This window comes from Candoia aspera, chromosome 4 (assembly GCF_035149785.1).
Source record: "Candoia aspera isolate rCanAsp1 chromosome 4, rCanAsp1.hap2, whole genome shotgun sequence".
Taxonomy (NCBI): Eukaryota; Metazoa; Chordata; class Lepidosauria; order Squamata; family Boidae; genus Candoia; species Candoia aspera.
In genome coordinates, this window is record NC_086156.1 from 61,223,116 (window position 1) to 61,246,792 (window position 23,677).

The 23,677-nt window shown below is 42.6% G+C and overlaps 1 protein-coding gene across 1 annotated transcript in view; it reads left to right on the forward strand.

The window, feature by feature from the left end:
• Window positions 1-4,780: 4,780 nt before the first annotated feature.
• SPMIP7 (sperm microtubule inner protein 7) overlaps window positions 4,781-23,677 on the forward strand; it is a 42,930-nt gene continuing 24,033 nt past the window's right edge. Inside the window, exons 1-2 of the mRNA XM_063304234.1 lie at window positions 4,781-5,414; window positions 10,281-10,378. Of these exons, the coding sequence (XP_063160304.1) occupies window positions 4,910-5,414; window positions 10,281-10,378 (603 nt within the window). The 5' untranslated portion in view covers window positions 4,781-4,909. The remainder of the gene's footprint in view (window positions 5,415-10,280; window positions 10,379-23,677) is intronic.

Sequence of the window (23,677 nt, forward strand, 5' to 3'; positions counted from 1 at the left end):
TACATTTTTCCAGCAATGTATTTTATAACTGAAGACTGATGAAAGTTGGTTGCGGCATGGTTATATTCTGCACCTCACAGGCAAGCAGAGGACAACATCTTGTTTTCTTCTTGTATAGCTATGGGCACCTGTATACATATGCTGAATCTGTTCCATTTCCTTTTCTCAACCCTCCCACTAGTTATTAATATTCTTTGATATTTGTACCACACCACAGTCTTAAATGTTGCTACTAAAGCTTGGAACTCTAACTGGGACAATATAGGCCTTTAGTGCAGTTTCTTTAGAACCAGTGTTGTCTCTGCAAGACGTTCCAGACTGCAGCATAATGGGTACATTCTATGCGGGCTACAGCTTCCAGGTCATCTTCAAAAGTAGCCGTATATAAACCACAGTGCAGTATCTAATCTAACAAGATCCCCAAACACAAAGTATAAGAACAAGGCTATCTCTGCCCACCCCTTGCAAATTCAGTTATGCTGCCTCATTGTGGCCAGAGGGTCTTCATGGGAGAAATGAGCGAAGACACCAGTGGTATATTCTAAGAGTTTATAATCCAACAGGGTCATCCAGGGCCCTCCTGCCCAGCTAAAGCAAGCAGGCATCTATACTGGGCAACAGCAATATAGGAAGAGGCTGGAGGTGGATGATAATTTTAATGATAATGGCAAAGGCATCGTGTGGTACTGTGTCAGCCTTGCATGGTAGTCCAGACAGAAGCATACCCAGATGAACTAGTTTATTATGTTAGATTACAGAATCTTGCAAGTCTGAAAGTACATTTCTCCCCCGTCACCTTTACAGCCCAAGACATTTGGGAGGGTCCCTTCTGTTTGCCAGGTCCACATTCCTTCTTCGGGCTAAGCTGCCTCTTATCTGATTATTCCTTGGCTGTGGCTCTTCCTCCTGTCTCCCAAGATCATTCCCACATATGATTACATACTGTATGGGAGAAGGCAATGATAAGGTGAAAGGTGCCCTGTGCAAGTACCGAGTCATGTCTGACCCTTTCGGGGGATGCCGCTTTCGTGACGTTTTCTTGGCAGACTATAGCTGGGTGGTTTGCCATTGCCTTCCCCAGTCGTCACCTTCCCCAACAAGCTGGGTACTCATTTTACTGACCTCAGAAGGATGGAAGGCTGAGTTGACCTGAGCCGGCTACCTGAGAATCCAGCTTCCGCTGGGATCGGACTTGGGTCGTGTGGAGAGTTTCTCTGAGAAATGATAAACCATTTCTCTATTTTAGGGAGGAAAAACATGAATTGACAATATAAAGTGACTGGCAATATAGAGCCAGATGATGGGCCCCTCAGGTTGGATGACACTCAGCATGCTACTGAGGAAGAGCTAAGGATCTTTTGGAGTTCTAATGGTATTTAAAGAAGTGCTTAAAAGTTTGTGAAGACTTTTGAATTTTCAATATTTCTGAATAAATATGACTTAAAACATGATCTGTTCTCCACACAAGTCCTAAAACTATATAAAGAGAACCCAGTTAAACAAATGAGTCAAAAACATATTTGTTCATTTATTTATTGAGGAAAATGATCCAAACTGGTGTGCCCCCCTTGGGCAGCAATAACTGCAACTAAATGTTTCTAATAACTGCTGATGAGTCTTGCACATCAGCTTGGAGGAATTCATATTTGTGTGTGGAAAAATATGTGAACCTCTAGGATTATCAGTTCATTTGAAGGGGAAATTAGAGCCAGGTGTTTCAATCAATGGGATGATAATCAGGTATGAGTCTGGGAGATCCTGCCTTATTTAAAGAACAAAATTCTGGGTATTCGCTATCAAAGTCTGATCTTCACAACACAGGTATGTGGATGTGTGTCATGGCTTGAAGAAGAGATTTCTGAGGACCTCCAAAAAACAGTTGCTGATGCTCACCAGGCTGGAAGAGGTTACAAAACAATTTCCAAAGAGTTTGAACTCCACCAGTCCATTGTTAGGCAGATTGTGTACAAGCAGAGGCAATTCAACACCATTATTACCTTCCCCAGGAGTGGTCGACCAACCAAGATCACACCAAAAGCAAGGCATGCAATATTCTAGGAGGTTTCAAAGAACTAAAGAAACTAAAGTCCTGTCTTGCATTGGCAAATGTCAGTGTTCATGAGACCACCATCAGGAGAACCATGAACAAGCAAATTCTACAGAAAAATGTCAAGGTATCTGTTTGTGAACTGAAGCTCAAGAGAAACTCGGTCATGCAGCAAGACAACAACCCAAAACACACAAGTTGTACAACCAAAGAATGGTTAAAGCAGAAGGAAGTTAACCTTTTGGAATGGCCAAGTCAAAGTCCAGACCTTAATCCTATAGAAATGTTGTGGAAAGACCTGAAGCAGGCAGTTCATTTGAGGAAGCCTACCAACTTCCCTGAGCTGAAGTTCTGTAAGGAGGAACGGGCTAAAATTCCTCCAAGCTGATGTGCAAGACTCATCAGCAGTTATTAGAAACATTTAGTTGCAGTTATTGCTGCCCAAGGGGGGCACACCAGTTACTGAGAGCAAGGGTTCACATGCTTTTGCCACACATAAATATGTAGCTCTGGATAATTTCCCTCAATAAATAAATGAACAAGCCAAAGAATTTTAAAAAATCAGTATGTGCTTTATTGATTTTAGAAGGGGTTTCTAATGTCAGTCATGTGTAATGCACTTAGGAAAATGGGAATCTGTAATGGTTGCCTAATCCTAAATACTCAGTCTCACAAGCTCGGGCTTAAAGATAACTGATTTATTAAAGGAATAGTATGCAAATACAGAGAAAGCTGAGAATGAGCAAAAGCGCGCCAAATACAAACTTAAGAGCCTTGCGTTCAAACCAGTCCCGCCCCGAATGCATGACAGCCAGCACCCCCTCCCAGGTGCAAGCAACCGTTACACGCGCCTGGGAAAGTAACCTTGAACAGGCTTGCAAACCCAAACATACATTCCAGCGTTGGGAAACAAAGAGGAGGGCAGGAATGGAAAAGCCCCAGCATGAAGTAATGTGAATACAATAAGCAGAAAGGTTTGACATGTGAACCGTTACGATGTATACAGAACATTGAAACGTGGAACATGACAGAATCCCAGAAAATCTCATTGTTCTTATGTGAAACCTATAGACAGGTCAGGAAGTCAGCAAAGGATTGAGACAAAGCTGAATATTCTCTCCTTACTTATTCAACCTAAATGCTGAATATATATTGAGGAAAGCTGGATTGGAAGAAGATGAGCATGGTTTTAAAATTGGAGGAAGAAACATCAATAACCTGGGTTATGCTGATGATACTACTCTGATAGCTAAATATCCAAATGATCTGCAAGCTCTCGGAATGAAAGTCAAGGAACACAGGGAAAAATGGTACTAAGATTAAATATAAAGAAGACCAAATTAATGAAACAGGTTAGCAATCAGCCCTAAAATTTTCAATAAAGATATTGAAATGGTGGATAGTTTCTGTTTTTTAAGATTGACTATCAGTGGTAAAGGTACCAACAATCAAGACATATTCCTTAGACTAGCACTTGATAGAGTAGCATTGAAGGCCTTGGAAAAGATATTCAAATTCTGTGGTGTGTCTATACCTACAAAGATCGGAATCACTCCCTATTGCCTTTTATGGAAGCAAAAGTTGGACTTTAAAGAAGCAGGATTAATTACTGACATTTTTGAACTTTGATGTTGGAGAACACACCTGAGAATACTGTGGATAGCCAGGAAAATGAACAAATGGATCATAGAACAAATCAATCCAGAGCTCTCAAATGTAGCACAAATGACCAGGCTCAAATTATCATGCTTTGGAGACCATATTCAAAGACCTGGCTCTCTGGAATAGTCTGTAATGCTGGGAAAGGTAGAAAGGAACAGCAAGGTGAATGGACTCAATTGCAAGGGTGATGGGTACATCACTGAAACATCTGAAGGACCAGGTTGGGGACAGATCCTCCTAGAGAAAATCTAACTATATGGTCACTAAGAATTGATACCAACTTGATGGTACATAATCAAATTTCTGTCCAGTGAACGCCACAGGTAACCAATCACCAAGCCACTTGGACCTCAAGTGGAAGAGATGAATCTAGAAGTACACCAAGGTTATTATTTTTATTTATTTATTTAATAAATTTATATGGCCACCCAACTCATACATAATGACTCTGGACAGCTTACAACAGCTTATGTAGCTGTTCCTTCAGGGGAGTGTAATACCATCCAGACATTCAAAGTTCCTGGACTCGCAAATCATTGATACACAGTGTTCCTGTTCTAACAAGATACAGTCTCAGTTTTTTGGCCCTCATCCAGTACATTTCAGTGTTCAGACCCCACTCTAATGCCTGCACAATTCCATCTGATACTAATTAAAGGGAGAAATAGAGCTAATATCTCTTCATGTGAGCCAGATAAATATAAGCATCTTATCCACATTTTTGGGCCTTAGAAATTAAAACTCATCCCTCAGAATATAAGCAGATGGTGCTCCAAGCACTTGCCCCATGTAATGCTATAACTGTGGCATCTACTTCCATATAGGCTTCTGTAAAATTTTACTGCTCAGAAAAATGCAAAACACACTGCAATATTATATAAGATGGTTATTTATTCTAAATATAGATGTAGAATAGACAAATACTGTAGTAATATAAATCGTGTGTGAGAGTGAAGAATTTCTTTACATAGAGCAAAAGAGTACCATATACACTTTCATTGTGTGTTCATGTTCCATTGTCACTAAGCAACTGAGAGTCTTTGTATATATGAAGCTTCATTCCTTTGGTGGTTTGCCATTTCCTTTTTATTTATTTCTTTATGCTACAGAAGGAAGCACTACTTTTAAAAAATAGCTTTAGAGTTGAGTCTGTGGTTTCTGATTTTAATGAAAGCTATTAAGCTTAATTAAAAATTAACCATGGCTTCTCAAGTCACTGCAAGACATTTTCATCCTCATTCATGCTTAAATCCAGTTGATTCACTTCACACTATGCATCTAAACCAGCACAGAGATCTCTTGAAGAGAATGTATATGCCTTTTGTGCGGGGACCTGAAGACAGGCATTTCTTTGCCAGTTTCCAAGAAAAGGACAGTAATGCTTTTCTTAAATCTAATCCTTTCCTTCCTCCTGAAGATAAAAGCTACTTTTTAACACCTCATCGGGATGATGTGCCCATAATCAACCCTTGTTCAGGAAGTGTGAGTCTAGGAGCTAAAGTTGACCGGCAAATCTTGGACAACAAAGCCTATGAATCCCTCCGAGATGGCAAAGATACGCAATCTTCACAGCTGGCACCTGTATTTCACAGGAGAGTCCAGTCTGCTGATAGAAGACCTTCACTACTGTTGAAAGAAAGAAATCAGGACCTACGGTGGAATTCTAGAGCAGTACCCGATATTTCTCTCAGATCAAGACTTGGAGGTAAAGATCATTGCCACTACAATTGCAACTGTCAGTGTTAGATTCTGTGCTGGAAGGTGTTTGTGTGTTTGTGTTCATATCAAGCATCTAAAATCTTCAAGCTTTGAAACCTGAATGTTAAATTATGTTTTTCAAGGGCCAACTACACTGTGCAGAATTTCTTGCAATTCTCCCATAATATTGTTTGGCTTAATGAAAAACAACAAGCTGAGATTGCAGTCAGAAGCTGAAAGAACATGTAGAGAGAGGTCCAGTCAATTGTTCTATGTAGGAATCCAAATTAAAGCATACAGTAAATGTCAGAATGGCTGATCAGCCTTTGCTTCAATTGATCTAATTGAAAAGGGAGCCCACAATCTTCCTTGTAACTAATGTTGCTGTCAAACTGCTTTCACTTATGAAATCTTCAGAATTTTTTCCTTAACATTTATCTGGAATTTGCCTTGTTACTTAAGCCCATTATTCTATATCCAGGGATGAAAAAGAATAGGTCTTAATCTCTCTTTTTTATGACATTCTTTCAAATATTGTAGAGTTTTATAATATTTCCACTAACTTTTCTTAAAGCTAAACGTTTCCAGTTCCTTTAACCCTTCCTCACAGAATTTCATTGTATCTACACATGTCTAACCTCCTAATCACACTCATGCATTTGTGGATACTTATGCATTTCATAAAGCACTTTGTATTTATTGCTGATAAATTTCATTCAGACAATTTCTCTTACCTATCAAAAACAATCTTAAATTTTACTTCTGCCTCTTAGGGCATGGGTCAGCAAACTATGGCCCATGGGCCAAATCTAGCCTGCTGCCTGTTTTTGTACAGTCCACAAGCTAACAATCGATGGGCAGGCAGCAGATTGCCAGGCCCAAGCCTCAGTGGAGTACCTGGAGCGAGAGGCTGAGTCAGTGGGTGGGGGCAGGGCATCCTGGGCAGTTATGGCCTATCAGGGGCCTCCTTGCTATCAAGCTGGCGCTGTCCAATGGCTGCTGTGCTTCTTGGCCTACAGACCTGCTAGCCATGCCTGTGAAGGCAGAGGAGGGTCAGGGTCTGGCCTTTTACAGAGAAAGTTTGAAAGTTTGTTCTAGGGTATTTGTTATCTGCCTCTCCCATCTGTATCATCTGCCGATTTGATAAGCATTCCTTCATTTCCCTACCCATGTCACTAATAAAAATGTTGAAGAGTACAGGGCCCAGATTTTAAACTTTTGGCATGCCACTCAGTGTCTCCCTCCAATTTGGTGAGGAATTGTTAATACGTATTCTCTGAATATGATCTTTGAGCCAGCTGTGTATCTACTTATCCATTATGACATCCAGCCCACAATTAACTGCCAAATGTAATGGAATACTTTGTTAAATGGTTTCCTGAAATAAAAGATATGTGAGATTTACAGCATTTTCACAAAGTGTCCAGGAAGTTACCCAATGAAAAAATAAGTCAAGATTAGTTTGGTAAAACCTGTACTTCACAAGTCTCTGTTGACTGGTAATCACTCTGTTGTTTTTCAGGTACATAAGGATTTATTGCATTATGATCTGCTCCAGAATCTTACCAGTTATTGATGCCAGATTAGCTGGTTAACAGTTCCCAAGATCTCCTTTGCTGTCCTTTTTGAAGATAAGGAGAATATTTGTTCTCCTCCAAGAATTTGCTATGAGACCTGGTTCTTGGACAACAAAGCCTATGAATCAGAACAGTTTACAGATGCACCCTGCCCATCTTCATTCATCCCCCTCCACCATAAGAAAGCAAGAAAATGAAAGAGAGTTTTTCCATCATAAATTATTTATATATCAATGCCTCATTACTCATTGGAATTCTTGTGGTTTAATCTTAGCTTTCCTTCTAATGGGTATTACTCATCAGAGTTCAGAAAGACTTGTTCTTTCTATTAATAATTGCTAGCAGGAAAGTCTGACATGTATCATTCAAGATTTCTCAGATATACTATAATATGTGTCAGCAAGTTCCTTCAGAAGCCTATGATGTAATTAATTTCCCCTGTGCATATAAACTGAATTACAGTAAATACGTATTCCTTGACTATGTTTCTATCAGTTTCAGACTTCAATCCTGCCCCTTCACCTCTGCTAACCACAATTTCCTGGTGAAAGTCAAAATAAGAGTTGAATAATTCTGCTTTTTATTTCTTTGTGTTAGCATTTTACCACCTTGACTGAGCAACTAATATATATATATTCTTCTTATTCCTTTTATTTTTAACATATTTGAACAAACTTTTTTTTGTTCTTAGTACCTTTTACCAACTTCATTCTGAGGTTTAACTTTGCTCACCAAATCTCTACAGTTCTAAGCTATCTTTGTACTCTTCCTTGGTGATCTGTCCTTTATTCCACTTTTCACTTCCTATATATTTTATTTTTGAGTTTTGGATGTTTTGTTGTTATTTCACTAAGTTATTGGGTTTTTTTCTGCTGTGTTCCATTTGTTCTTCGGTGGAATTGTTTGCAATTGTGATTTTATTACCTCTGTTTTCAAGAACTCCCATCCATCATGACCTCATTTTTCTATGGATTCCATCTTATCATTGCTGTAAGTTTATTACGTTTCTTTAACTCCTAGGTATGCATTCAACTATAGACAGTTTTAGTTTCTTTAGTATCATTATACAAGCTAATGAGTCTAGTTGGCATATGTTTGTTGAGTTTTCATGGTAGTGAGTCAGCAAGTATCTTGATTTTTTTTTTGTCTTTTTGCAGCCAAAACTATAGCCTTTCTGCTTTTCAGATGTCCACACTCATATTCAGGAGTGGGTTTTTTATTTCCAAATATTCTGAGTCTGTTTCTTCTGTGACTGTCTCAAAGACATTTTCAAATTCCACCAGTGCAGGATATCTTCTGTATCTCTTATTTTAGTTCTTCATTCTTGTTCACCTAGTGGTTAAGGCTCCAGGCTAGAAACCAGGAGTCTGTGAGTTCTAGTCCCGCCTTAGGCATGAAAGCCGGCTGGGTGACTTTGGGTCAGTCACTCTCTTTCAGCCCAACTTACCTCACAGGGTTGTTGTTGTGGGGAAAACAGTAAGAGGAAGGAGTATTAGGTATGTTTCCTGCCTTGAGTTATTTATAAAAATAATAAAGGTGGGATTAAAAAATCTAAAATAATAATAAATAAATAAAATAAGATTACCTTTCATTTCAGGGATTTTATTCTTTATGGAGAGTTGCTTCTTCTATCAACTTCTTTTTGTTTGATCTGAGCCATAATATGGCCACTCACTGCTCCAATCCTTTGATTTTTTTTCTTTAAGCATCACTACAAGCTTCCATTTCCTGCAAATGTATACATACTTGTTGCTTTCAAGTATGAATACAAATATGCCACAAGAATTGCAGGTCATGATTGCAAAATCATGTCCATTCATCCTCATCTCTACTTTTTAATGCAGAGATCAGCAACCTACAGCCCATGGGCTGGATGTGGTTTTCCACCCAAAGACATCTGGCCTGTAGTCCCAAAAAGAAATGCCCTATATACCCGGGCTGCGGTGGTCCTAAATTAGAATTTAAGTTTGTAATTCTATCTCAGGCCTGATGTAGAACCACACTATTATAATAAGTTGTAACAATTTCAATGGTGTTATGAGCCCATATATAAATATACATATGTATTTATAACATAGCTTCAGTTCCTGAGGTCTCTTTTGTGACAATCCCAGTACCAGGATCCTAACTTAGAAATTCTCCAGACGCTCCATCAGAAAGCTTAAAGAATTCTTTATTAAGGATCTGATTAACACAGGATAGTAATCAAAGATCCAAGTGAGATTTTGGCACCAAGACATTCAAAGTGATTCTTTCCCTCCTCTGATCTCATCCCTCCCCCGTCTCACAAACAAGCTCTTTCTCACTCCTGAGTTCCCCCCACCCATCTCAGCAATTCGTTAAAGTGATTAACAACCCAAGTGTCTTAGCAGCAGAGTGTCCTTGGCTGAACCAACTGAGGCAAAGGAATGTGAAGTTAACATGGGTTGGTTCTCTGGGAATGCGGTGAATGCGTGAAGCCAGCTAACACATGTAGCAACCTCTAATGGCAGGTGAACCAAGAGAAGGGAGTGTGACATTTCCTCTTCCTTCTATAAGCATTTCTTTCCCCAATCACAAGAGGCTTCTCAAGACCCTGCAGAGCACGCCCTAATTTTCCATTTTGGCTGTGCCTCCCTTGCTTTCTCCAAAGAAAGAACCCTGCTTCTGTGGTTCACCCTGAAGTATCGTCCTGAGTATTCACTTGAGAGAGGGAGAGAATGGCCTGCCATCCACTCACAGGCATGGACACTGGCTCCTCTGCAGAAGAAGGCTGCCAACCACTGTCTTAATGCAACAACAATAGAAAGCTTTTACTTGTTCTCATTCCTTTCTCAATTTAGCCCAGTATTGACTTAGGATTTGTTATGGCCTCCCTTAACCTTCTTCCCCAGACTCCTGACTTTCCCTGTCTGCCACTTTAAGTGAGTTCATTCTTATATTTTTCATATGCTTATTCAGCAGGAAGCCATCACTCAGTCCCCCGCAACTCTCAAAACACATCCCTTGCATTCAGCAGCTCTTTTCACTCTGCGTAACTGAGCAATAGTCTTTCAGAATGAGCAGCTCTCCAGTTATTCCCTTTCTTCCTCTTCTTGAATTCTGTTGTGGGTAGCTTGGTACAATATATAAATCCATTACTGAAGTAGCCAACTGTAATTATTCAACTTCTGACTTTTCTGTCATTAAAATAATAGTTTATAAATGTTATACATGGAATATTGTGATTGTCACTAATATAAAGCCCATTTTTGTGTTGAGCTGGAACCTCAATGCTGTGATACCATTTAGTGCAAAAAGTTCAACATTTTTTTCAGGATGGACAAGTCCAGTAAAAGTTATACCAAGTCCACCTCAAACCAAAGAAAATTTTACACCTCATACATTTGTATTTCATGTGGATCCAGATATTCAGGTAAATTTCTTTACTACTACCGCTTCAGATTAGTAACATACATTCTAATCAGAATCAAAAGAATAATAGGGATACTTTTCATCAAAGTGATATTGCTAAAAGTGCCAATTGTTCAGCCACCAGCCCCATCCCATCTTCAGACACAGTGGCCACATATATGGCCCTTCTTAGAGGATCACCCACAGGGCTTCAATTTTGTATGCTTAATGTGATGGCCATTTTGTATGTCTCATTCCATAGACAGAGCAGTCATTTTGTGGGTGGCTATTCTATGTATGTCTCCCTCAAAGGACAGCCATTTTTCATGTAAGTGACCAAGGAAGACGATGTAGCCTTCTACAAATTAATCTCAGTAATCAAAATGGATCCCCACCCAACATAAAGAGTTCTGAGGTGGGATGTGGCCACAGAATAGGTAGATACAAGTTTACTTATACTTATACCTATCATTATAGCCAAATCCTCATCACAGGTGTATATGAAGTTCTTTTCTCCATCTGGTAAGAACTTAGTCATAAGCCATGTAATGCTGTGGAGACACTGCCCTTTCTTACAGCTTGTAATTGAAGATATGCATGAAGAGTATGAAACTGAATGGAATGCTTGTTAGACAAACATTTCCCCTTCCACAAGATATTCAGGTACAACTTGGAAAGTGGTTCTGTTTAGCACAAGGACTTACACTTCTAGGTTTTGAACACTTCAGGAAGTCTGTACCTAAGCAGGACATTCAGAAAAAGACAGAATTGACCTGTAAGCACATAAAAATGAATATGTAATACATATAGTAGATCTCTGGGGAGGAAAGGGTTATATAATTCTGGGGCCAAGGATCATGATTAGGGTTGTGATCTCTTCCTTTTTACATTCCCCAAAAATAAATGAGGACAATGACTAAGCTTTGTGAGGCATGATGTGAGAGAAGTCTGACACATGAACAGGAGTGGCAAGAATTCACTTTAACAGGAACACACAATTGTTTTAGATGTGGATATATAATATGCAACTTTTACTGAAATGCAGTTACACTATAAATATACTTTAGCAGTAGTAGATATTTTTTCTCAATACCCTGGGCGTCTAGTTCAGATATATAAGATTAAAACAGAGCTTCCTAGGGAGGGCTCCTTACAAATTGTAGACAGCAAGCACAAATACTTAAATATGAAAATGAGCCAGTTTTTTTTAATGTAGGATTCATCACATTGTTACCTGTAATGAAATCCCGACAACCTAGTTGAGAAATTTAACCAGATTTGATAGTCATACTGTAGATTCGACTCCTATTATACTTCCCTTATAGTCTTCCTTGTGCCATCCATTGAGGCACACATAACCAGTTCTCCCCACTTGCTTGGGAACAGTCTGGAACAGGCATCTTGAGATTGCTGGAGATGCAGCCTTGCTCAGTGATTGGGAGTTCATGAAGAGAACACAGCCACATCATTCAGTGAGACATCTACTCTTCTGGGATCTTGGACAGGCGAGTGAATGTAAAATTCCATTTAACTTGAGAGAGAAACATGCACAACCACATACAGGTTGATGAAAGATCACAAACTGTGGCTTAAATATCAGCCTCCACAATGGTGGGATCTGTGGCTGAAAGAGCCTAAAATGGAACAAAAATATAAGAACAAAGTTTGCTTTGCACAATAACAATCAAATAAAAAGTTACTAAACACAATTAGAGATATCACTAGCCATAAAACAGACCATACCCCAGAAAGTAAAGCACAAAATCCTGATGGTGCAATGTAGCTGCTCTTTGTTACTCAGTAAAATTATTCTGTAATTCAATGGTTACTCAGATAAACTTTGCTTTTTGCAAATTTTCAAGTTTTAATTAGAATGTCGAGGTGAGGAAGGTAGCTGTGGACCAAGCCTCCAGGAACACAAAGGAGCAAGGCTGAATTGCTCTTAAGCTTCTAATTAAAACTTAGCCTCTAAGTTAAACTTAGCCAATCATTTCTCCACCTTTTGGCTAAGTTTTAATTAGAGGCTTAGGAACAATTCAGCAACTGAGGGATTCCTTTGGCTTCATTTCCATCCCACCTAGTGTTACTAGGCAGCAGGAAAAACCACTCCCAATCACTCTCACATTGATAAGCCTTTGTTTTAGCAGTTATATGGGACATAAGTTTTGGCCACCTTTCAAATTACTCAAATGACAAATAGATGATGTGGAGGTGCTCCATACTGGTTACCTGTCACTTGGGCTCTTTTTGAATGTGGGTTTACTGGTTTTCTGGAAAAAGGACTTACGTCAAAAAACAGATTGGTGTGATGGAGGAGGGTTGTAGAGTAAAAGAAGAGAAAATTCACAAGATACACCAAAATTCCCACCCACTCATCCTGGGCTCATCCTCTGCCCCACTGATCTATCAACTGGGCTACTTTGGGGCAGATGTTAACAAGTCTTCTCCTGTCTACACCTGCAGCCTTACAATTTTTTAATATTTTCACAGCTTTTATGTCTTCTTTTTATTAGGATTTGGGGGGGGATGCTAACATTTATAGCATTCATTTCAATTTCTCTCTTTGACATAAGATAGTCCTTGTTTAGTGACTCATTTAGCGACTGTTTGCAGTTACAACAGTGATGAAAAAGTAACTTTGTGACCAGTCCTCACATTTATGAACTCTGCAGGTGTGTAAAGCAAAGAGAAGCTGAAGTAAAATTATAAAATTGTGATGTGTCACTTAGCAACCACTTTGCTTAATGATCAATTTGCTGGTCCCAATTGTGATCACTAAACGAGGACTACCTGACTCGTATCATTCCCATACAAATCTCTAAGATATTCTTTCTGCTATTCCTTCAGTTTCAACCCAAATAATTCTTTGCTTTTTAGTCTGTTCACACTGCTGGAGACTCCTTACATGGTGCTCTTTACTTGCTTCAAAATATTTTTCCCCAATAAAGAGATTCTGCATCCTCTTGTCCTATTTTTATTGTCCATTGTGAGGATCATGGGTTCAGATATCCCAATAGTAAGAAATCTCTCTGGAACCATTCTGGTCTCAGTAAAGTATTTCTTTATTGTAAGATTTATTTTATATTATTTTATTTTATTTATTTATCAAATTTTTAACACCCCCCATCTCCCCCCACAAGGAGGGACTCTGGGCAGTTAAGATACAGTTCCATCTCCATCTAAAGACTCAAGTGAGTAAGATTCCCCAGTTCCCTCCTTTTTCCCTCCGCAGTTTCCCACCTTCATTTGAAATTGAATATTTACAACTGCTATTAGTTTTACAACATGATCCCCAGCAACATTCTTCACTGTCCGTTTGCTGATAAGGTGTTAGCCACAACTCTCTGTCATCAGCTTGCTGGGTCAGTCCGTGATGTCTCTGTTTCTCACACAGCAATCAATTCTTTCCCCTCCCTCCTTTACAGCCCATGACAGAGGAGAAGGACCAGAAGGGGTTTTTATGGCTTCTGGGGTCAAACCTCTGACATCCACGAATCCTGTTGGGAGTTTAATCTGTCTTCTAATGCTTCTTCATGCAGGACATATGGCTTCTCTTCCTGCAATTGTTCTACTTTTAATCTTTCTTTCAATTTTTTCCTTTTCTTCCATGTCCACTTTTTTCCAAGATCCACTTGATATCACCAAAAATAATCTCTTATGTATACAGAACTTCTCATTATCCTTTTATCCTTAATTAATTTTCCCAGCCTTTCATTAAAAACAAATCAATTACACTTTGAGATTTATATTCATTGCTGTGCTATGCATGGATGCATGCAATAGACTTAAACTTTCACCACATATTTGAAACAAACATACCTTTTTCTCAGCAGAAACCCACCAGTCACTATTCTAATTCATTCTTGGAGCTCTAAATGGTCCATTCACTTTTATTGTACTTTGTCATCTTATTCCCACCTACAAAATAATTCGTCTCCATACTGCATTCATTTAAAATGTTGCACATCATCACCATTTACTGAACTGTAACATGCAACTGTCACCAGCCGATGGATTCCTACTTTCATAAGCACCCACAACAATTACATGAATTAATACTTTCTGACAAGCATTTTAGGCTTTTCAGTCATAATTAAGCCTACCAGTTCCCTTGCCTGAATGATTTAATCAGCTCCACAACTTTGACAAGTTCAAGCCACTTTCATTCATTCATTACATCCTTTCTCTAAGTTTCACAGACACACAGTATACTGTGCTTCTTTTATTTCATTCATTAATTCATGCTCTTTACCATTTACTCCTCTGACACACACTCAGGATCTAACAAATGACCCTTACTTGAACATAAGCAATTAAAAGCACATGCCATTTTTTTTCCATAGCTAATATTGATGACAGAATTTATAGACCAGAATTTATAACTTCAATTCCAGCAAAGATAGCCATCACTGTAGCAACTTTCACATTTGGAAAATAGTGTTTTAACAGAGATATTGCAGAAATTAAAACTGATATTCCCATACTGAAAGTCATAGGGCCAATATTTTTTTTAGCATGATTATCTTTCAGAATTCATTTTGGTATTTATGTCTAATGACTGTAACAGATTCAGAGTAACTCACTCTTTGACCAGCTGCCCCAACTCTATACCTCCAAGCACTGGGCTTGGACTTTGGCATCACCCAGACAGCCTGGAGTCAAGATGTATGACTGGATGTCATCAGCATTCTGGCGATACCTGACCCCAGACCAACAGATGACCTCACCCAGCTGTAGATGTTCAGGGGGAATGTAGAACCCTGTGACACCCCACAAGTGAGAGCCATGGGCATGACCTCTCCCCACTCATAGACGAAAGTGAACCACAACAAAATGGTGTCTCCAATCCTCAACACTTAGAGCTGGGCCAGAGAGGCTGACACCACTGCATGGACCCAACCCCAGGTCACATCCAGGTAGCTTTAACAATACAAGACAGACCTGGATCTAACAGACAAATGGCCAAGCTAACAGATTGGAGAATCCTGTCCACTTCCTCAGGCATCACAGAATCAAGCTCACTCCAGGTAACCCTACAAGACCCTGCCTCAGGCACTTCAACTGGACCTGTCCAGCCAGAATCCAACTCTGGGTGAATCTGAATGACTTTTAGTGCCAGATAGCAAGAATATGGCTCATAACAGCCCTGCAGATGGTCCTGTGGCCCAGCAAGGCCCAGTTTACCTTAAACAGGGCTGATGGACAGTTATCAGCAGACAAATAAGAAAGGAGAAATAACATTTTGATGCCCTTATTACCATGATGTAATCCCTAACATGGGCTCTTATTCATGCTCCAGGCATCTCTTCCTGCACTTCATCTTCCAGAGCTCCTCAGAGAACCAAGATATATCCCAGGATCAGCATATGAAAAGAGGCTACACAGGGATAATCTGGCCTAATGCCTTTGCCATCCGTTCATTCCAGGCAAAGACCAAGGCCTCAGCTGAGCCACCCACCAGATCCTTGTGGAAAACCCCAAGCTCCCTCTGGAATCCAGCCAGATCTACTGTATCAGTTGCCAGGGGCAGGCCAATCTAACAGTGATCCCCCTATAAGGTAGGGTGAGGTAGGGTGACACCAGTGAGCTAAAAAGTGATCAGAAAGTGATCTGACCACAGCAACAAACTAATAGCAATGTCCTCCAAAATCAGATCACATCTAAACTGCCCTGAAACAAAAACCAGTTCTAATGTGCAACCCCCAGTATGTGCCAGGCCCACAATGATTTAGGAGAGGTCCATGATAGTCATGATGGCCATGAATTCCTGAACCACCCTGGATTCAGCATCACCAGATGGTAAATTGAAATCCCCAAGAACCAAAAACCTGAGGGTCTCAACCAGAATCTAGCAGCTCAGGCAGGGAAGTTGGTGTGTAGCAGGGAAGGTGGTACAACAGCACCAATCCCATCTGTTCAACCTGAGAGCCTCTGAAGGCCCATAACGACTCATGTGTTACAACTGCCACCCCTCCCCCAGAGTTGCGGCTAATGGCAAACCCAAAACCCAGGTGGGCACATTTCTGAGAGGCTACTACACACACACACACACACACACACACACACTCCTGGCCCACCCAGGTCTTGATGTTAGAAGCCAGGTCAGCTGCCTTGTCCACAGTCAAGTCATGGATGAGGGCAGATTTATTAGAGACTAACCTGGCATTCAGCAGCAGTGGTTGGAGGCTGGGTCAACTGAGGATCCAGTAACAAGACCCCGTGGGTAGATCCTGTGGGCTGGACAGCAGAATCACTCTTAAATAGTCCAGTCCACCATCCCTAAGAGTGCCCCACCCTCAGGATCTTGCCATATATCCCTTTGCCCTTCACAGTGCTGTTGTATCAGCCTGTGCTCTCATTTCCCCCCAGGTCCCTCCCATCCCTCTCTTCCACCTCCCAAGGGAAGGCATCCGTATACCCCGCTCACTCATTAGTCACATTAAGTCCTACCCTGCCAAAAAAATACCGTACTTTTGGGTGCCATTGCCCTAGGGTACTTGGCAACCCCAAGGACAGCTGTCAGGTACACACTCTGCCAACCCAGCCCTCCCCAATAAGAGAACAAGATACAAGAGGCTAAGGTGCCAGTCCCAGAATCCAAGAGAGAGAGCCAATAGGCTGGTGTCCAGCCAAAAGGCTGGTATCCAGCACAGACCTTTCAGCAACAAGATGACAAAAATAGCACTCAGTCCACCACTGCCAGCACTACTCCACATGCCTTCAAGTCCTCTGCACGGCACCCCCCTCTCTCCCCTAGGCAGAAGCACTGTAGAGAATCAAGGCACCAACAATGCCAATCTGCACCCAGAGTTCCACTCACGCTGAGCAGAGAGTGGGAGATGGGCCAAGCCCATGGAGTTAGAGTCAGTATCTGCAATGTCACAGATGGCCCCACTCGCCTCAGCAAGCCAGCCAAAAGGCCAGCCAACAGTCAGGGGCCTACTGGCATCAGAAATGGCCTCCAGAACAGCCCAACCACATACAGCACCAAGCTTCTCTGCTTGTAGCCCAGCAGCATGCCAAGCCCCAGCCAGCCTACATGGCGCCTCTACAGTGCCTCCACAGTCCAGGTCCAGACCCAGGCTGGCCTCTGACTGCTGCTGGTTGATCAAAACCTTGGGTATGGAACCTGTTAAGTTGTCAAAAATGTTTAAAGGGGTATCAAATGTTTGTTGGAAATGCTCCCAAGGTGAAGGAACTTTTTACCATCTTTGGTGGACTTGTGGGAAGGCTAAGAAATTTTGGGAGCAAATATGTATTACAATTCAAAAGATTATCAAAGCGGATATACAACTGAAACCAGAACTGGTTTTTTTGGGCTTGATGGACCAACAACTTGAGAGACAATACGGGACTTAACGAAGCAAATATTTGTAGCTCAGGGTTGAACTGTGGAGTCCTTGGTGCTCTCTGAGCCTTGTTGTTTTCTTGCAGACGTTTCATTGCCCGACTTGGCAACATCTTCAGTGCGAACCTGAAGATGATGGTGTTCGCACTGAAGATGTTGCCTAGTCGGGCAATGAAACGTCTACAAGAAAACAACAAGGTTCAGAGAGCACCAAGGACTCCACAATACAGGACTTTTTTTTTTGTATATGATAACAGCAGCAAGACTTTCGTATGCACAAAGATGGACAGATTCACAAATTCCCACAAGGGAAGAATGGAAGGTGTAATTAATGGAGTTGGTGCAAATGGCAAAATTGACAGCATTGATAAGAAAAAATACTGTGACTAGATTTTTTTCTACTTAGAAACTGCTTTTGGACTATTTGCTGATAATGGAAAAAAATGAAGTTTTGATTTTGGGTTTTGATGATTAAATTGTTTGTTTTTATAGAAATAATGTTAGCCAAAGTTTAACTAAGGGCAAGATATTAAGTTAATATAATAAGCACATCTGTGTTGGAAAAGATCAGAAGTCACTTTCTTCTTATATTTTCTTGTTATTTCTCTACTTCCTTAGTTTGTTTTTTTTCCCTTTAGCTCTGTATTCAAGCTTTTCTATACTCTGTATTTTGTATTTTAACTTTATTCATTTATTTATTTTTATTTATCAAATTTGTCACCACCCATCTCCTCTGAACGGAGGGACTCTGGGCGGTTTACAGCATAAAACAATAACTATACAATAAAATTCCAATATAAAATATAAGCTAAAACAATTTTAAAAACTACCAAATATAATAAAATCCCAATGGCTATGGTCTCATTCAATCCTTGCATAGGAGGGGCACTTCAAGGCACTAGCCAACCCCAAGTATGATTATTCTTCTCCCTGCCCCAAGCCCAATGGCAGAATCAGGTCTTCAATTCTCTCTGGAAGGCCAGGAGCGATGGGGCTAATCTCACCTCCGGGGCAAGATGTTCCAAAGGGCGGGCGCCACTGCAGAGAAGGCCCGCCTCCTGGACCCCGCCAGATGGAATTCTCTTATTGACGGGGTCCGCAGCATGCCCTCTCTGCATGACCGGGTAGGACGGGCTGATGAAGCGGGAAAGAGGCAGTCCCTCAGGTAACCTGGTCCCGTGCCATGTAGGGCTTTAAAGGTGGTAACCAACACCTTGAATTGGACCCGGAAGCAAACTGGTATCCAGTGCAGCTTGTGAAGCAAAGGCGTTATATATGCCCTTCTAGGGCCACCAAAAATAGCGCTGCCAGCACTACTCCACATGCCTTCAAGTCCTCTGCATGGCATCCCCCTCTCTCCCCTAGGCAGAAGCACTGTAGAGAATCAAGGCACCAACAATGCCAAAAACTGCGTGGCTGCACTCTGGACCAGCTGAAGCTTCCGGATACTCTTCAAGGGTAGCCCCATGTAAAGTGCATTGCAATAGTCTATATGGGAGATAACAAGGGCATGAGTGACTTTCTGAAGGGCATCTCAATCCAGGAAAGGGCGTAACTGGTGCAAAACACGCAGCTGTGCAAAGGCCCTTCTGGCCACAGCTGCCACCTGCTCTTCAAGCAGGAGCTGTGAGTCCACGAGGAACCCCAAGTTACGCACTGGGTCTGTCTGGGGCAGTGCAACCCTATCCAGAACCAAAGATGACAAAGTCCTGGATATGGCAGAGCCCTTAACCCACAGTCACTCCGTTTTACCAGGGTTCAGCCAAAGCCTGTTGTTCCCCATCCAGACCCCCACAGCCCCCAGACTCTCAGAGAGGGTGGTCACAGCATAACTTACTTTGCCCGGGATGGAGATACAATTGAGTATTGTCAGCATACTGACGATACCTCATCCCATGGTGACAGATGATCTCACCCAGCGGTTTCATGTAGATGTTAAATAGGAGAGGAGAGAGAACCAAACCCTGCAGCACCCCACAAAGGAGGGGTCGAGGGTCAGATCTCTCACTCCCTATCACCACCGATTGGGACTGGCCCTGGAGGAAGGAGGTGAACCAGCAGAGAACCACGCCGCCCACCCCCAACTCCCTGAGCCGACCCAAAAGGATACCATGGTTGGTGGTATCAAAAACCGCTGAGAGGTCAAGAAGAGCAAGGATGGATGCACTACCTCCCTCCCGCTCCCGCCAAAGATCATCCGTAAATGCGACCAATGCCATTTCCATCCCAAATCTGGGCCTGAAACCTGACTGAAAAGGGTCTAGATAATCCATTTCCTCCAGGACCCTCTGGAGCAGCAAAGCCACCACTTTCTCAACCACCTTCCCCAAAAAGGGGAGGTGGGAAACTGGATGAAAATTATCCAGTACAGTAGGATCCAGCGATGGTTTCTTGAGGAGGGGTTGTACCAGCACCTCCTTAAAGGCAGTTGGGAACACTCCCTCCCTCAAGGATGTATTGACCATCTCCTGGACCCAACCACACGTCACCTCCCGAGCTGCCTTCACCATCGAGGAGGGACATGGGTCTAGATGACAAGTGGTGGCATTTATTGTTCTGAGGATCCTGTCCACTTCCTCGGGTCCAACAGGATCAAACTGTTCCCAGATAACATGGGAGTACGCTCCCTTGGTATCTCCACAGACCATGTGTCACGCTTGGAGTCTAATGTAGAGTGGATCCAAGCGATTTTGTCTTGCACATGCTCCGAAAAATCCTCTGCATGGCCCTGTAGGTGGGTCACTGTGCCCACCTTTCCCAAAAGGGATTGAGTAATTTTGAACAGGGCCATTGAGCAGCATTCTGCAGACGCAATAAGGACGGAGAAGTATTGGCGCTTCACTGCTCTTATCGCCACCAGGTAGGCCTTAATAGCAGCTCCAACCAGTGTTCGGTCAGATTCGGTCTTTGTCTTTCTCCAGCGGCACTCTAGACATCTCTTAGTCCTCTTCAAAACCCTCAGCTCCTCTGTAAACCATGGGGAGCATCAGGTACGATGAGGCAAGAGAGATCACACAGGCACGATCCTGTCCAAGGCCCCAGCCGCCTTCCTATTCCAGGCGGTGGCCAGGGCCTCTGCTGGACCATGCAGCAGATCATCAGGTATAACCCCCAGCTCCCTCTGGAACCCTACTGGGTCCATCAGACGCCGGTGGCTGACCAATCGAATGGGTCCCACCTCCCTGCGGAGGGGGGTGACATAAGAGAATCTCAGGGCCACCAGGGCGTGATCTGACCATGACAATGGGGATAGCTATAACTCTCCCCTCAGGTCACATTGCCACTGCTCTGACAAGAAAACTAAGTCCAGGGTGAGGCCACCATCTCGAGTTGGGTCCCGAATAATCTGAGTCAGGCCCATGGCTGCCATGGTAGCCATGAACTCCTGAGCCGCCTCCGAGGCACGCCCCAGGGACGGCACGTAAAAGTCCCCCAGAACCATAAATCTGGGGAACTCCACTGCCAACCCTGAGACAGCCTCCAGCAGCTCAGGCAGGGAGGTTGCCACGCAGCAGGGGGGCTGGTACAGCAGCAACACTCCCAACTGCTCTCGGGCACCCAACTTGAAAAACAGGGTCTCACAACTGGTCACTTGTGGAGCGGGGCCCCTGAAGGCCATCAGAGACTCCCGGATGACAATTGCCACTCCTCCTCCCCTGCCCTGGTGTCTCAGCTGGTGCCATGCCATAAACCCGGCCGGGCACATTTCCGAAAGGGGCAGCCCCCCTTCAGGGCCCACCCAGGTTTCGGTAATACATTCCAGGTCTGCCCCCTCCTCAGTGATCAAGTCACATATGAGGGGGGCTTTGTTGTTAACAGACCTGGCATTGAGTAGCAGCAGCTGGAGACCAGGGCCCCTATGGATCTGCTGACCAGGGCCTAGGTCTGAGCACAGACGGCCAGAACACACCACCTGTCCTAACAATGACACCACCGATAACAAACACCAGGGGTGTCTTCCCCGTTGATGGCCTGCCCTCTGGCTCCTGCCGTAGCGTCCCCTACCCATCACCACCTCAATAATATGATCCACCCTGCACCCCCCGGAGACTCCCCTCAGCCCCACTCCTGCACTTCTGGAGTCCCCAACTTGGAATAGAGGTCCCTCCATCCACTCACACACTCTCACACAAACACAATTATCCACAGGGCAATGGTAGGCCCTCCGGCACACCAGCTCAAGGTCTCGGCGCCATCCAGGCCCAGACATCACCCACCCATTCACTCTTCAGCCACAATGCTCGCTGTTTGGCCTCTCACTGGTCGGCCAGGGGCATCTCATTCACTCCCCCTCACCTCCTGCCTCTCACTCAGGAGGTGAGTGCTCTCCCACACCGTCAGACACTACCAGACTCCCCCTCCCTTGTCTCTCACCCTAGGAGGGGGTCCTCATTCACACTGGAGGGGCCCCCACAGCTCCCCACCTCTTCCCGGCAGGTAGGAAGGGGATGGCCAAGATCTCCATGCCAAGCCTGCTCCACAACTTTACTTTGAAATTCTAATAAAGTGCTTATTAAAAAAAAAAAAAAAACACCTTTGGCTGTGGCAACTGCTGTGGCCTCAGCAGCCTCCGGGGCCTGCCTGCTCCAATTCTGTGGGCCTCCAGCTTGCCCACACCATTGTTGTGGTCACCACCTCCACCTCCAAGCACCTCCATTTCCAACACTGCTCTGAGAAACCTCTAGTTCGTGGGCAGTGATAGGGTTCCAGAGGCTCCAGGCGCTCTGCAGAGGCCAGTAAGTATAACACAGTCAGCCCCTGTCCTCTACCTGATGGCCAGCAACAAACTCCTCCTCACCTTCCATTCACATTTTATGAAAAACAGCATAAAAGACACAGAAGGCACACACTTTCTGAAGCCCCAAGTTGCATGGTATCCTGGGTATTGTCAACACTGCCTTCCAGGGGTCATAAATGCATTCTTAGTAATAATAGAGAAAAGAGACCTCATATTTTGTGGGGAAGATAGGAAGAGGAAGGAGTATTAGGTATGTTTGCCTCCTTATTTATAAAAATAATAAAGGTGGGATAGAAAATAAATACATACGTACATACAACAAGAGGGTCTCTACCAGTGAAACTTGGCCTCACATATTTCAGTGTCACAGCCCATTCCAGAACTTATTTTTAAGGTATCTCATTTCTTATTTATTTATTTATTTATTTAGTCGATTGATATAGCCACCCATCTCAGCAAATTACTTTATTTCTACAACTCAAGGCAGTGCATGTAATGTTCCTATCTCCTATTTTCCCCGCAACAATAGATGCCACCACAGAGAATAAGGGTACTTTAAATGCAGGCAGCTTCAGTTGAGACAGAGTTACCCATGTTCAGATAACTGAAGTATCTAAGAACTATTCATCCAACCATATATTTTTCCAATCAAAGCAAATATTTGTAGCTCAGGGTTGAACTGTGGAGTCCTTGGTGCTCTCTGAGCCTTGTTGTTTTCTTGCAGATGTTTCATGAAACGTCTGCAAGAGAACATCAAGGCTCAGAGAGCACCAAGGACTCCATATATTTTTCCTGCAGTATTTCCATTAAAAAAAAAAATTGTACCAACTCCAATTATTTTTAAGTGATTCATTACTTTATATTATGAGCATTTGCAAATGATTGCGTGTCCGTATGCAATATGTATGAGTATGAACTAGCACGGAATTCCCTACAAGACCAAAACAATTATTGTTGATCTTTTTTCTGATCTTTTACTTCTGACCTAGTCCTAGACAGCAGATATCATAGGTGAAGCTTCTAATAAAGGATCAAGCACAGTGAGCAGGCTCCTTATTTAGTAACTATTTTTAGAAGATTGAAGGAATACCATGACATGGCTAATTAAGATGTAATTAAAATACCATCACAAGTTGAGCACTAAATTAACTTTATCTGTTATTTTTCTCTATGCTTTCTAAAAGCACAGGAGCAGGGAAGGAAGTATTCATATCCATACATCCTTCAAAAATAGT